Source organism: Salmo salar, chromosome ssa29 (assembly GCF_905237065.1).
Source record: "Salmo salar chromosome ssa29, Ssal_v3.1, whole genome shotgun sequence".
Classification (NCBI taxonomy): Eukaryota; Metazoa; Chordata; class Actinopteri; order Salmoniformes; family Salmonidae; genus Salmo; species Salmo salar.
Window position 1 is genome coordinate 28,347,438 of NC_059470.1, and position 13,545 is coordinate 28,360,982.

A 13,545-nucleotide genomic window follows, 5' to 3' on the forward strand; every position below is an offset into this window, starting at 1 on the left:
GCTTCTAAGCAAAAAACGAATTTCTCAAGCAACACATTTTCTAGAACTGTCTGGGAGTGGTTTGAGTGAGGGACCTAATTGGAGGAGCCTTATGAGAGGGATATGTAACCTGAAAACGAGCTGTTATTGGCATAGATGTTTGAATCTACCTTTGTTGGTTTATTTAAGTGATAATGTCGAGTAGCCAGTGATTGGAGGATATATTGGCACAGGTGTTGTTAGACCAATATATCCTCCAATCACCGGCTTCGAGGGCATTATCACTTTTATACAACGGGTTACCAACATGTTCAAATAATGATTGACATATTTTCATTAAAAAACTTTATTTTGATACATTTTTCGTTCTATTGGTTCGGTTGCCAGAGACGCGACCCAGTCGTTAAGTCATTTTTGTTCTGTATCTATGGACACAACCCAGTCGTTCAACCTAAATGTTCTATTGCCATACTGGCTGGCAACTTTATTTTCCCTTGCTGGCTAGCTAGACAACTACGGCTAATTTACAGTCACATCAAGCAGTGCAGCCAGAATAATAGCAAAGTAGCTGCATTTGCATTTGTTTAAGCTGTTTTCTAGTGACATTTTTTGGATACATTCATAAGATTTCACCTGGCATCTCGTCAGAACACTGTTGTTCAGAGGAGCTAGCCAACAACACAGCTAACACAACCACTTCAAACTGAAGCAGCAAAGACTACAAGCTAGTTGCATTTTGTTTCGTTTTAACTGTTTTCTATTGACATGTCCATAAAAATGATGCTGATTCATGATTTCGACTGTCTGAGAAAAGCAGCCGCCTGTCTGTCTCCTCCCGACCCCGACACGTTCATTCCAACAGGACAGCTGGAGATCGAATTTCAATATTGAAACAATGTTGCAAATGTCAGAGAGACAGACTGCAAGTTTTATTCCAATCTCCGCTTTTGAAAACCAATTGCTAGTCTAAAAGAAATGGTAGATGATGCCTAGATGCTTGTGGAGATGAAGTTTATAAATTGTCCTTATGGGCTGATGAGACAGTGGATTACACAGAACAGAGTAAATAGGCATTTCAACTTTATTGCTTTAGCCGGTGGTAACTTGTGGAATAGGCACCGGCTGGAATGCGGTTTTAACCAATCAGCGTCCAGGACTAGACCCACCCATTGTACAATAACTTATAACGCAGGCCAAAACCCCACCCATGAAAACGAGCTGAAATGTCAGGCGGTCTTTTCAAAAAGCTCTTACACTAAAAAGGTATCAGCATTTTCACAATTTAACAGTATTATTCCAACCTCAAAGTGTGAAAATATAAAACACAGGGAAATCCCGTTTTTGACAGCACAGCCACTTTTCATATTTTTCTTCTTGGTCATCCACAACGAAAAAAATATGATGTTCTTAGGCCTCAGATATGTTATCATGAGGTAAATTATATTTCTCTTCAACCAGCGTCTTCCATCAAATATCACTTAAATCGGCAGGAACCCTAGTGGTTAGAGCGTTGGGCCAGTAACTGAAAGGTTGCTGGATCAAATCCCAGAGCCGACAAGGTAAAAATCTGTCGTTCTGCCCCTGAACAAGACTCTTAACCCACTGTTCCTAGGCTGTCATTGTAAATAAGAATTTGTTCCTAACTGACTTGCCTAGTAAAATACATGTAAAAAATCGGACAAATATTTCGATGTAATATAGCCTTTTATACGACGTTTGCAATATGCTTAAATATATAAACCCATTTTATAAATCTACAGGCTTACATATTGAGCTACTGAATGTAGTGTATGTTTTTGTAAGTCTAGGCCTAATGACTCAGCTATAGGCATATAGCTATGGTAACTGCAGATGCCTACTTTGTCAAATAATTACATACTTTGAAATTGCCTAAATTGCTACGAGTTAGTTACATCTAATTAGCCTCAATAAATTCCATGTAAACACAATTTATCTGTGCAACAATGGAAAGGGCGATTTTGATATTGATTATAATTACTTATAAGCATTTTTATATTTGATTATAGGCCTATGCACAATTTTAAAACAGTGTTTGTGAAGATTGCATTGAAGGGTTTGAGAGCACAATCACAAGATATTTTGCAATGGCCTGCTGGTTTTGTAGTGTTTTGTTTTTATGAATGAATTGATTGCGGGTCTAATTCTCTAGAACCTCTTTCCCAACTCATTCCTTCTCTGATCAAGATTTGGATTTACTGATTTACTCAAAATAGATGTACAGTAATTTAATTACATTTATTCTGAATTTCCCAAGCGGTCATAAATTAGGCCCATGCATTAGCCTAATATTGTTCATTTGTACATTCTGCTGAAATATGTCGTCATGAAACGACATTGCTTTTTCATCTGTTGTTTTTTATGAAAACAATTAAATATTGCCTACATATATCAAATGTTTTTAATTCCTAGTAGAATAAAATAAATATGTACAAGTTTCTAATGTATGGTTTCTGTTGTAGCCGACAGGGTAGAACATTGTCTTCATTCATTTGTCTAATAATATGTGAGAAACTTTGGAGGTGTGCACATTGGTCTGACAGGTCTGAAATAATGTAGGCTTAGCACACAATCTATGTGCTTTAGTGTTTCCCTTATCTTATCTATTATCCATTAAGTTAATTACCATTAGCATAACGCTTAATTTCATCATAACATATTTTACAATTGTAGCTAGGTTTAATAGGCTTATGTTTGATGTAGGTTGCCGCATTGCCTTTTTCTGTCATCATATAGGCCTATAGGCTACATGTATTTTTCATTTATTTTATAGTCAATCTATCTATGACTGCGTAAATGTACAGCCATGTAGGATTATTTGTTCAATGCAGAAATCAGGGCAACAATGTTGCTCAAAGACCTGATAGGCTATCCCACCACCGTGGCAACATTGTTACAAACGTCTTAGTGTAACCATTCGATTCTTCAAAGTATCGTTCTAATTATGCTGTGATTAGCTTTTTTATGTGCATAAAAGTGTGACCGCATGTGAGCTACCACTATGTTGCATCTTTCAACATATAGAATGAAAGAAGTCTTCTTCTCTCACTTGGCAATATATCTTTGCGGGAGCGACAACAGAACTGTCATCACTAGCATCTGTAGAGTCATTGTTCTATACCCACGAAGTCATAAACCTCTCCCATTTCAACAGTTTAAAATGTGATTTTAAACCTAACTCTATCATTAACCCTAATCTTAACCATACGGCTAACTTTATGCCTAATACTAACCTTAACACGAAGACCAAAAAGCTCACTTTTGAGCGGCGCTGAGAGACCGTGTTAATGCTTCCGGTTTGTCGCTACGGCAACAGTAACACGCTAACCAAACCTCTGCAAGAGCGACACGACGCTGCGCCGCACTGTTTACAGCTGCTGTTTTAGGGGAAACTAACAAGCAACAATATCATTGTTGCAGTTACATATTTATAAGAAAAGTGGCGTTTATTTTTTTTTAAATAAAATTTGTAATCATGAATCAACGACAGGTTTTACAAGGTACTATCATTTGTAGTTGCAATTTTTCAAGACTGTTTTCAAAGCTGTTTTGAATGAACCTCAAGAGTAAAGCTAGTGCCTGCAAAACGTAGCTAAAGAACAGTTGACATTTTTTAATACTAATGGATCGTTCATTTTTGTCTTTTAGTGTTTGAGCAGTATCAGAAATCAAGGACACAGTTTGTGCAGACTATTGCTGAGCTTGCAACAAGACCCCAAAACATTGAAACTTTACAAAATGCTGGTAAATTGGGACTTGGGTACCCATTTCTGTATATAAGTATTTTTTCAAACCAATATTCTATTTTAGCTGACTTTCATTTATGTGCTGATCACAGTTCTATTGATAACTTCTAACAAGACAGAATTCCTTTCCTACACGTCCCCCCTCTAGGTGTGATGTCCCTGCTGAGGCCTTTACTGCTAGATGTGGTTCCTACTATCCAGCAAACAGCTGCTCTGGCTCTGGGAAGACTGGCCAGCTACAATGAAGATCTGGCAGAGGCCGTCGTCAAGGGAGACATCCTCCCACAACTCATCTACTCCCTGGCTGAGCAGAACGTATGTCTGCGTGTGTCTGTGAGTCTGTGAGTGTGAGTGTGTGTGTTTGTGTGTGTGTGTGTGTGTACACCAACCGTCGTCAAGGGAGACATCCTCCCACAACTCGTCTACTCCCTGACTGAGCAGAACGTATGTCTCTGTGTGTGTGTGTGTGTGTCTACTCCCTGGCTGAGCAGAACGTATGTCTCTGAGTGTGAAAGTGTGTGTGTGTGTGTGTGTGTGTGTGTGTGTGTGTGTGTGTGTGTGTGTGTGTGTGTGTGTGTGTGTGTGTGTGTGTGTGTGTGTGTGTGTGTGTGTGTATACACCAACATACACTCCCTCATTCACCCTGCTGAATGGTGTCCCTGACCCTGAGAGTGTGTTGGCATTGTACCCTGGGCAGAAGGCCCCTCCAAAGGCTAAAGCACCCTTCACACCACAGCAGGGCCTCTCTCTCTCTCAATTTGCCTTCTCACAGGGGTCTGCATGCATAGTTAATGCTCTGAATGTAAACTCTCGCTTAAAGATTCAATATGTTGAAATCGCTCCGCCATTTTCTGGTTGCTAAAATTCCAATAGTTCGCCTAATTTCAGTTTATGTGACAAAACAAGCAATGTATAGAGCAGAGAATCATTGTACCATATAAACCCGCTGAGAAATATATTTTCAATAACCAAAAGTATTGTATTTTCAGCTGTTTGAAACTGGAGTGCAAAAGCAGACCTTAAAGCTGCAATCTGTAACTTCTCGGCCGTCCCGACCAAATTCACATAGAAATATGAGTTATAGATCTGTAATTGTTATTGAAAGAAAGTCTAAGAAGTAGTAGATCGGTTCTATGTGCGCTATTTCTATGCATCCGGTTCTTAAGTTTAGTTTTTGCATCTTTTACTTTTGGTTTTGTACAACGGCTTCAAACAGCTGAAAATACAATATATTCGGTTATGGAAAATATATTTCAATGCGGTTTAGATGGTACAATGATTCTCAACACTATACTTGCTAATTTTGTCACATAATCTGAAATTAGGCGAACTATTAGAATTTTAGCAACCAGGAAATGCCACAGTGATTTCTGCATAGTGCATCTTTAAGAACAAGAAGCATAGAAATAGTGCACATAGAGCAGCGCTATCGCTTCTTAGACCTGCTTTCAATGCGTGACAAATCTACAACTCACATTTCTATGTGAATTTAGTCAGTTCACCCAAAAAGTTACATTTTGCAGCTTTAAAGAGCATCTGCTAAATGTGTATTAAATGTTTTCTCCTTCCATCTGCGTGTGTATGTGCAGCGGTTCTATAAGAAGGCAGCAGCATTTGTCCTGCGTGCAGTGGCCAAGCACAGCCCTGCTCTGGCCCAGGCCGTAGTGGACTGTGGAGCGCTGGACGCTCTGGTCATCTCTATGGAGGAGTTTGACCCTGACGTCAAGGAGGCTGCCGCCTGGGCTCTGGGATACATTGCACGCCACAACGCAAGTAAGGACATAGTATACACAGACCAGGGGTTGGAACCGATTCAGGGAACAAAACCAAGAAATGGAAAATAATATTTTTCAAGGAACAGAAACGGAACTGGGAACGAAAGTGATCCATACTGTTCCAGAGCAGAACCATTATTTTAAAGGCTTGGGAATCAGTTAATAACGTTCTTTTAAGTTCTAGGCATTTTTCTCTAGTCCCACAAAAAAATGCAACAAAGCACCGATGCAAAGCCTTCACTCTGTCACTCAGAAAAGTTTTCCAGTGTCTGCCTGCACGCTGAACATCTTTACCAGTGTGTGTGTGTGTGTTTAGGGTACCTACCCCTCCCCCTTCAAACCACAGGCTACTGTAGCCCCTCCCCCCTTCAAAGCATATGTCACTGTACTGGTGTTACCATAGGCTACTGTACTGACGTTACCATAGGCTAATGTACTGATGTTACCATAGCCTACTGTACTGATGTTACCATAGGCTACTGTACTGACGTTACCATAGGCTAATGTACTGACGTTACCATAGGCTACTGTACTGATGTTACCATAGGCTACTGTACTGACGTTACCATAGGCTAATGTACTGACGTTACCATAGGCTACTGTACTGATGTAACCATAGTCTACTGTACTGACGTTACCATAGGCTACTGTACTGACGTTACCATAGGCTACTGTACTGATGTTACCATAGGCTAATGTACTGATGTTACCATAGGCTACTGTACTGACGTTACCATAGGCTACTGTACTGACGTTACCATAGGCTACTGTACTGATGTAACCATAGGCTACTGTACTGACTTTACCACAGGCTACTGTACTGACGTTACCATCGGCTAATGTACTGACGTTACCATAGGCTAATGTACTGACGTTACCATAGGCTACTGTACTGATGTTACCATAGGCTACTGTACTGATGTTACCATAGGCTACTGTACTGATGTTACTATAGGCTACTGTACTGACGTTACCATAGGCTACTGTACTGACGTTACCATAGGCTACTGTACTGACGTTACCATCGGCTACTGTACTGATGTAACCATAGGCTACTGTACTGATGTAACCATAGGCTACTGTACTGACGTTACCACAGGCTACTGTACTGATGTTACCATAGGCTACTGTACTGATGTAACCATAGCCTACTGTACTGACGTTACCATAGGCTACTGTACTGATGTTACCATAGGCTACTGTACTGATGTTACCATAGGCTAATGTACTGATGTTACCATAGGCTACTGTACTGATGTTACCATAGGCTACTGTACTGACGTTACCACAGGCTACTGTACTGACGTAACCATAGCCTACTGTACTGACGTTACCATAGGCTAATGTACTGACGTTACCATAGGCTACTGTACTGATGTTACCATAGGCTACTGTACTGATGTTACCATAGGCTAATGTACTGATGTTACCATAGGCTAATGTACTGACGTTACCATAGGCTACTGTACTGATGTTACCATAGGCTACTGTACTGATGTTACCATAGGCTAATGTACTGACGTTACCATAGGCTAATGTACTGACGTTACCATAGGCTACTGTACTGATGTTACCATAGGCTACTGTACTGACGTTACCGTAGGCTACTGTACTGATGTTACCACAGGCTACTGTACTGACGTTACCATAGGCTACTGTACTGATGTTACCATAGGCTAGGCTAATGTACTGATGTTACCATAGGCTACTGTACTGACGTTACCATAGGCTACTGTACTGATGTTACCATAGGCTAATGTACTGATGTTACCATAGGCTACTGTACTGATGTAACCATAGGCTACTGTACTGACGTTACCACAGGCTACTGTACTGATGTTACCATAGGCTACTGTACTGATGTAACCATAGCCTACTGTACTGACGTTACCATAGGCTACTGTACTGATGTTACCATAGGCTACGGTACTGATGTTACCATAGGCTAATGTACTGACGTTACCATAGGCTAATGTACTGATGTTACCATAGGCTACTGTACTGACGTTACCGTAGGCTACTGTACTGATGTTACCACAGGCTACTGTACTGACGTTACCATAGGCTAATGTACTGATGTTACCATAGGCTAGGCTAATGTACTGATGTTACCATAGGCTACTGTACTGACGTTACCATAGGCTACTGTACTGATGTTACCATAGGCTAATGTACTGACGTTACCATACGCTAATGTACTGATGTTACCATAGGCTACTGTACTGACGTTACCATAGGCTACTGTACTGATGTTACCATAGGCTACTGTACTGACGTTACCATAGGCTAATGTACTGATGTTACTATAGGCTACTGTACTGACGTTACCATAGGCTAATGTACTGATGTTACCATAGGCTAGGCTACTGTACTGACGTTACCATAGGCTACTGTACTGACGTTACCGTAGGCTAATATACTGATGTTACCATAGGCTAGGCTACTGTACTGATGTAACCATAGGCTACTGTACTGACGTTACCACAGGCTACTGTACTGACGTTACCGTAGGCTACTGTACTGACATTACAATCGTGATTCTGAAGATCGGGAGAGAGATTTTTATTCGGTCGAGAAAAATGGATTAACTTTTCAATGCCAGTTAAGGATACTATAGGCTTTGTTATCACATTTAATGTTGGATTTATTAACTACAAAAAGGTAATACGTGTTTTTAATTCTGGTGTTGCTCTGCACACACAAGCTTGTTATCTAGCTAGCTCAAGCTTGTTATCTAGCTAGCTCAAGCTTGTTATCTAGCTAGCTCAAGCTTGTTAGCTACTGTAGCTAGCTCAAAGGACATTCAAAGTTCCTTCATAGAAGCCGCTCCTCCATAGGTATAATTCTGTGGACCTAATTCAGATAATACATGTCATAACAAGATGTCCAGCGCTTCAAGCCTCCTCAACCCTGTCTTGCTCTCTCCCCACCCACAAAATGTCAGTCGCATCTTGCGCTATAGGCTACACTTGTCTTTCCGTCGCGCATGTAAACAACTAGCTTACCTGCTCTATCTGCACTGATTGGTGAAGTCATTGAGTGAGATAAATGTAAAAAAAATGTTGATTTTACAGGTTGAAAAAGGAACAAAAAGGAGCAATATAAACCAGTACTTTTTTCGTGTTCGACCCAATATAGAACTTTATTTTGCTGGTTGGAACAGTTGAAACAAAATATTGGTTCTGTTCAGAACGAAACGATTCGAAAATCCTGACACACACACACACCCCACACACACTAACACCCCTCTCTTCTCTGTATGTAGACCTGTCTCAGGAGGTAGTGGATGCAGGAGCCGTTCCGCTGCTGGTGTTGTGTATCCAGGAACCAGAGGTGGCCCTGAAACGCATCGCTGCCTCGGCCCTCAGCGACATCGCCAAACACTCCCCTGAGCTGGCTCAGACTGTGGTCGACACCGGCGCCATCGCACACCTGGCCCAGATGATTCTCAACCCCGACGCCAAGCTGAAGGTGAGGCGGCAGGAACGCTGAGACAAAATAAGGCTTCCTTAAGTCTGACAGGTTGACACAGTCATTATGTTGTCAATGTAAACAGACATAGATGAGGTTAGAATATACATTACAGTCCACTCTTAAACCCTGTATGCCAATTTCTTTCTTTCCTCCATCCCCTTCTTCACTTCCTCTCCCTCTCCCCTGTCTTTTTCTTTCTTCTCTCCACCCTCCCCCTCTCTCCTTCCATTCAGAGGCAGGTGTTCTCTGCGCTGAGTCAGATCAGTAAGCACTCAGTGGACCTGGCTGAGATGGTGGTGGAGGCAGAGATCTTCCCTGCTGTCCTGGCCTGCCTCCGAGACCCCGACGAGTATGTCAGGAAGAACGTCACCACGCTGATGAGAGAGATCACCAAACACACACCTGAGGTACACCCACACACACCGAACATCAGAGGTACACAGACACTACACACACCAGACATCAGAACACACACTCATTGACACCAAACATACACTAGGGGTACCAAACTCCCTAACACACTACCACATTCTCACATGTGCCCCTACCCTCGCCCGAATGTGTGTGTATGTGTACAGCTGTCTCAGATGATCGTGAACACGGGTGGTGTGGCCGCGGTGGTTGACTACCTGGGTGATAGCCATGGTAACGTGCGGTTGTCAGGGATCATGATGCTTGGATACGTGGCTGCTCACTCTGAAAACCTTGCCATGGCCGTCATCGTCTCTAAGGTATGTGTGTGTGCCAGGGTTGGGGTCAATTCAGAATTTCAGAATTTAATTGAATTCAAACAATGAATTTGAATTCAATTTTAATTGGCCACACCCCACAGAAAGCAGAAATGTTATCGAATTTGAATTGAAAAAAGGTATAATTTAATTCAAAGCAATTCAAAGCAATTCAACTGAGATGTGAAACATGAAAGTCTTTTTAATTTGACAAATATTTTATCAAAAGGATATGCCACTCATTAACGCAAAGAATACATATATAATTCCAAATATTAGTTTGATTATAACTCAAAGATGTGAAACAGTGTTTTTTTTGTCATGAGATGTTAGATTGGGGACTCCCTAAAAACACGCCACTTCGATACAGCTACGACTGGAAGTGACTTTTTGTAGCAGGTTAGGAGAGCATTTTCGCTAACCTTAACTCTTTTCCTAACCTTAACCTAATTCTACTAACCTGCTACGTTAATTCTCCTAACCTGCTACGAAAAAGGCACTTCTGGTCGTAGGTGTATCGAAGTGGCGTGGTTTTAGGGAGTCTTGTTAGATTGTTCCTTTCCATACTGCAGTGTTTGATCTAATGCATTCTGGGAAGAAGAAAAAAATATGCTGATATTTATACATTAAGGGAATTATGAATTATTATAGACAACCCACAACATGATCTTAGCATATTTAAATTGTTTTAGGAAAACTAGCTTTAAAAACCAAATGTTTCAACCTCAGGCTACATGGTAGTTGTGGTCATACATGATGTGAAAATAAACATTACTATTGTGATGTGTAGAATAAATAAGCCATTTGAATTGCTTCCGGTGGTGTGTGGCCAATTCAAATTCAATTCAAATTCAGTCATTTAATTGAAATTCAAGAGCAATTCACAACTCAATTCAGATATGACCCCAATCCTGGTGTGTGCTCTGTGCATCGTCTGCAAGCTCTGTGCTCTCTCTTCCTCCCTCTCTCTTTTTCAAAACCTCTCTCCTGTCCTCCCTGCTTGTTGTTGCTCCTCCGGCCCTGTAGGGGGTGCCCCAGCTGGCCATCTGTCTGTCTGAGGAGACAGAGGAACATATCAAGGCAGCAATAGCGTGGGCGTTTGGCCAGATTGGCCGCCACACCCCGGAGCATGCCAGGGCCGTTGCCACCGCTAACGTCCTGCCCAATCTGCTGGCTCTCTACATGGACACAGACAGCTCCGAGGACCTGCAGGTCAAGGTAGTGTCATAGGTCAATGTTGTCACAGGTTACCAGAAGCTTGTGTAGTAGACACAGGGTGTTACTGAAGCTCTACACTGACCATTTCTGAGGGTCATAAGAGCAGCAAACAGTAAACGGACCATAACGTGTCCTGTATCATCCTGAGTCCTGACCCCCCCTCCACCCAGGCTAAGAAGGCTCTGAAGAGCATCCTACAGAAGTGCACCTACCTGCCTGCTCTGGAGCCCCTGCTCTACGAAGCTCCCAGCAACATCCTCAAACACGTCGTCTGCCAGTTCAGCAAGGTGGGGGCGTGTTTGGCAACTTTTATTTACACTACTAGGTATAGCAGAATGGACCCACACGGGCCCCACACAGCCTGATGTTTTAGTTCTAAAAATCTGACTGTGTAAATCCAGTCTCTGACTATTTTGAACCATGTTTGAGAAATTATATTATCATTAGTTAATTTTAAAAGTGCAATTAAATCCAAGATTAGGCTTGATCTCTGTCCGGAAAACTTAACCCGAAGGTTTGATTCAGACAGTACTGGAAGTTCAGACAGTCCAGAAAGTCCAATGCTTTGTAATCCATGTATCCTCCCCCACTCTTCCTCTCCCCTCCCTCCCCCCTCCCCTCCCTCCCCCTCCCCTACCCCCCCTCCCCTCCCTCCCCCCTCCCTCCCTCGCCCCTCCCCTCCCCCTCCCCTCCCCTTCCTCCCTCCCTCCCCTCCCCCTCCCCTACCTCCCCCCTCCCCTCCCTCCCCTCCCCCTCTCCAGGTGCTGCCCCGTGACAGCAAGGCTCGTCGTCTGTTTGTGACCAGCGGAGGCTTGAAGAAGGTTCAGGAGATGAAGGCTGATCCTGGATCTGCCCTGCAGGAGTACATCAACTCTATCAACAGCTGTTACCCTGAGGAGATAGTCAGGTACACACACACACACACACACACACACACACACACACACACACACACACACACACACACACACACACACACACACACACACACACACACACACACACACACACACACAAGCCATGAAATGTACTAATTTACTGGCTATAACATCAGATGAATCTAGTGTGTTTCTACTACCAGGCATTCTCTCAGCCAAGTGAACCTTTGTTATGTCCTCTGTCCTGCTGTAGATACTACTCCCCCGGTTACTCAGAGACTCTGCTGGAGCGGGTAGAGAAGTACCAGCCTGTCTGAGGGTCTGGGGCTCACATCCCCTCCTTACTGACACTGAATGTGATATTCCGGTTTTACCGTTTCACCCTCATCCATGAATATGAGGACAGAAGACTATATAAAATATTATTTTATTATTGCACTGATTCTGTCTTTGTGTATATGCATTATCATAGCTGAGTCAGCCTATGTGAGCATTTGAAGAGGAATGACAAACTTCCTCATTATTCTGCTGTACAAGTAATTTACTAGTACCATTGTACAGTATATGCACCTAGTTTTGGGTTATCTTTTTAATTTAACCTTTATTTAACTAGGCAAGTCAGTTAAGAACAAATTATTATTTACAGTGACAGCCTAGAAACAGTGGGTTAAATGCCTTGTTCAGGGCCAGAACGACAGATTTTTACCTTGTCAGTTCAGGGATTCAATATAGCAACCTTTCGGTTACCAGTCCAACGCTCTAACCACTAGGGTACCTGTTAATATTCAGAGGGTTTTATATTTAAGCAATAAGGCCAGAGAGGTTGTGGTAAACGGCCATTATACCACGGCTAAGGGCTGTTCTTAACGTGGAGTACCACAAACCCCGAGGTGCCTTATTGCTATTATAAACTGGTTACCAACGTAATTAGAACAGTAAAAAGAAATGTTTTGTCATAGCCATGGTATATGGTCTGATATACCACGGCTGTCAGACAATCAGCATTCAGGGCTCGAACCACCCAGGTTATATTTAAAGGATATATGACTGCACGTTTTTGGTGATAGAAACCCAATCATCCAGCATGCAGGTATTAAAACAAAAAGGATAGAAACGTAATGTAACAAGCCCAATACCATCCAAAAAATCGTTAAAACGGGTCAGTGAAAATATAGATTAACCCAATATTAGATAGGAATTCTGCTGTTTCATTTCCACATTTCCACCTTAAAATAATGTTTCCTAGGAGGGCGAACGATGACCAATAGATGCATCTTCTTCGTTCATAGAAGGTCTTCTGTTCGATGAATTTACGGGATATCGTCTTATAAACTTGTAGGTCTACTCAGTTGGATGTCAACAAATTAATTCGGATTATTATTAAGAAATGTACTTGCCATTTTCGATCGTACAGACGGAATGTTGTTGAGAGCTGTCTTTAGGTGTATTTTGTGCGGTTGTAGACTACCGCACGGACCCCTACCAGTTGTAACCAGCACTCTGCTACCCCCTGGCGACCGCTCTCTCCTCCCATCTCACATTTCCTTTCTCCAACAGCCGTGCCGCACATGGCGACCCTCCGCTCTTTGTTTACTGGCCCCGGCAAGCTTTAACTAGGGATTGCATTGACGGTAAAAATATGATTGGTGTGTGCGAGGGTTTCTAACCACTGTATCAGCCTATGTGACGCTATTGACACATGTGGGCGAAGAGCCTTTTATTGAATTGT

At 42.3% G+C, this 13,545-nt stretch overlaps 1 protein-coding gene across 1 annotated transcript; it reads left to right on the plus strand.

The window, feature by feature from the left end:
• The first annotated feature begins 3,301 nt into the window (after positions 1–3,301).
• On the plus strand, positions 3,302–12,382 carry LOC106590530 (sperm-associated antigen 6). Its single transcript, XM_014181634.2, has 11 exons — positions 3,302–3,497; positions 3,646–3,741; positions 3,892–4,058; positions 5,333–5,516; positions 8,784–8,989; positions 9,226–9,399; positions 9,571–9,723; positions 10,747–10,938; positions 11,109–11,225; positions 11,700–11,845; positions 12,070–12,382. Exons 1-11 carry the CDS (start codon positions 3,473–3,475, stop codon positions 12,131–12,133), a joined length of 1,524 nt encoding a protein of 507 aa, XP_014037109.2. The 5' UTR covers positions 3,302–3,472; the 3' UTR covers positions 12,134–12,382.
• The last annotated feature ends 1,163 nt before the right edge of the window (positions 12,383–13,545 follow it).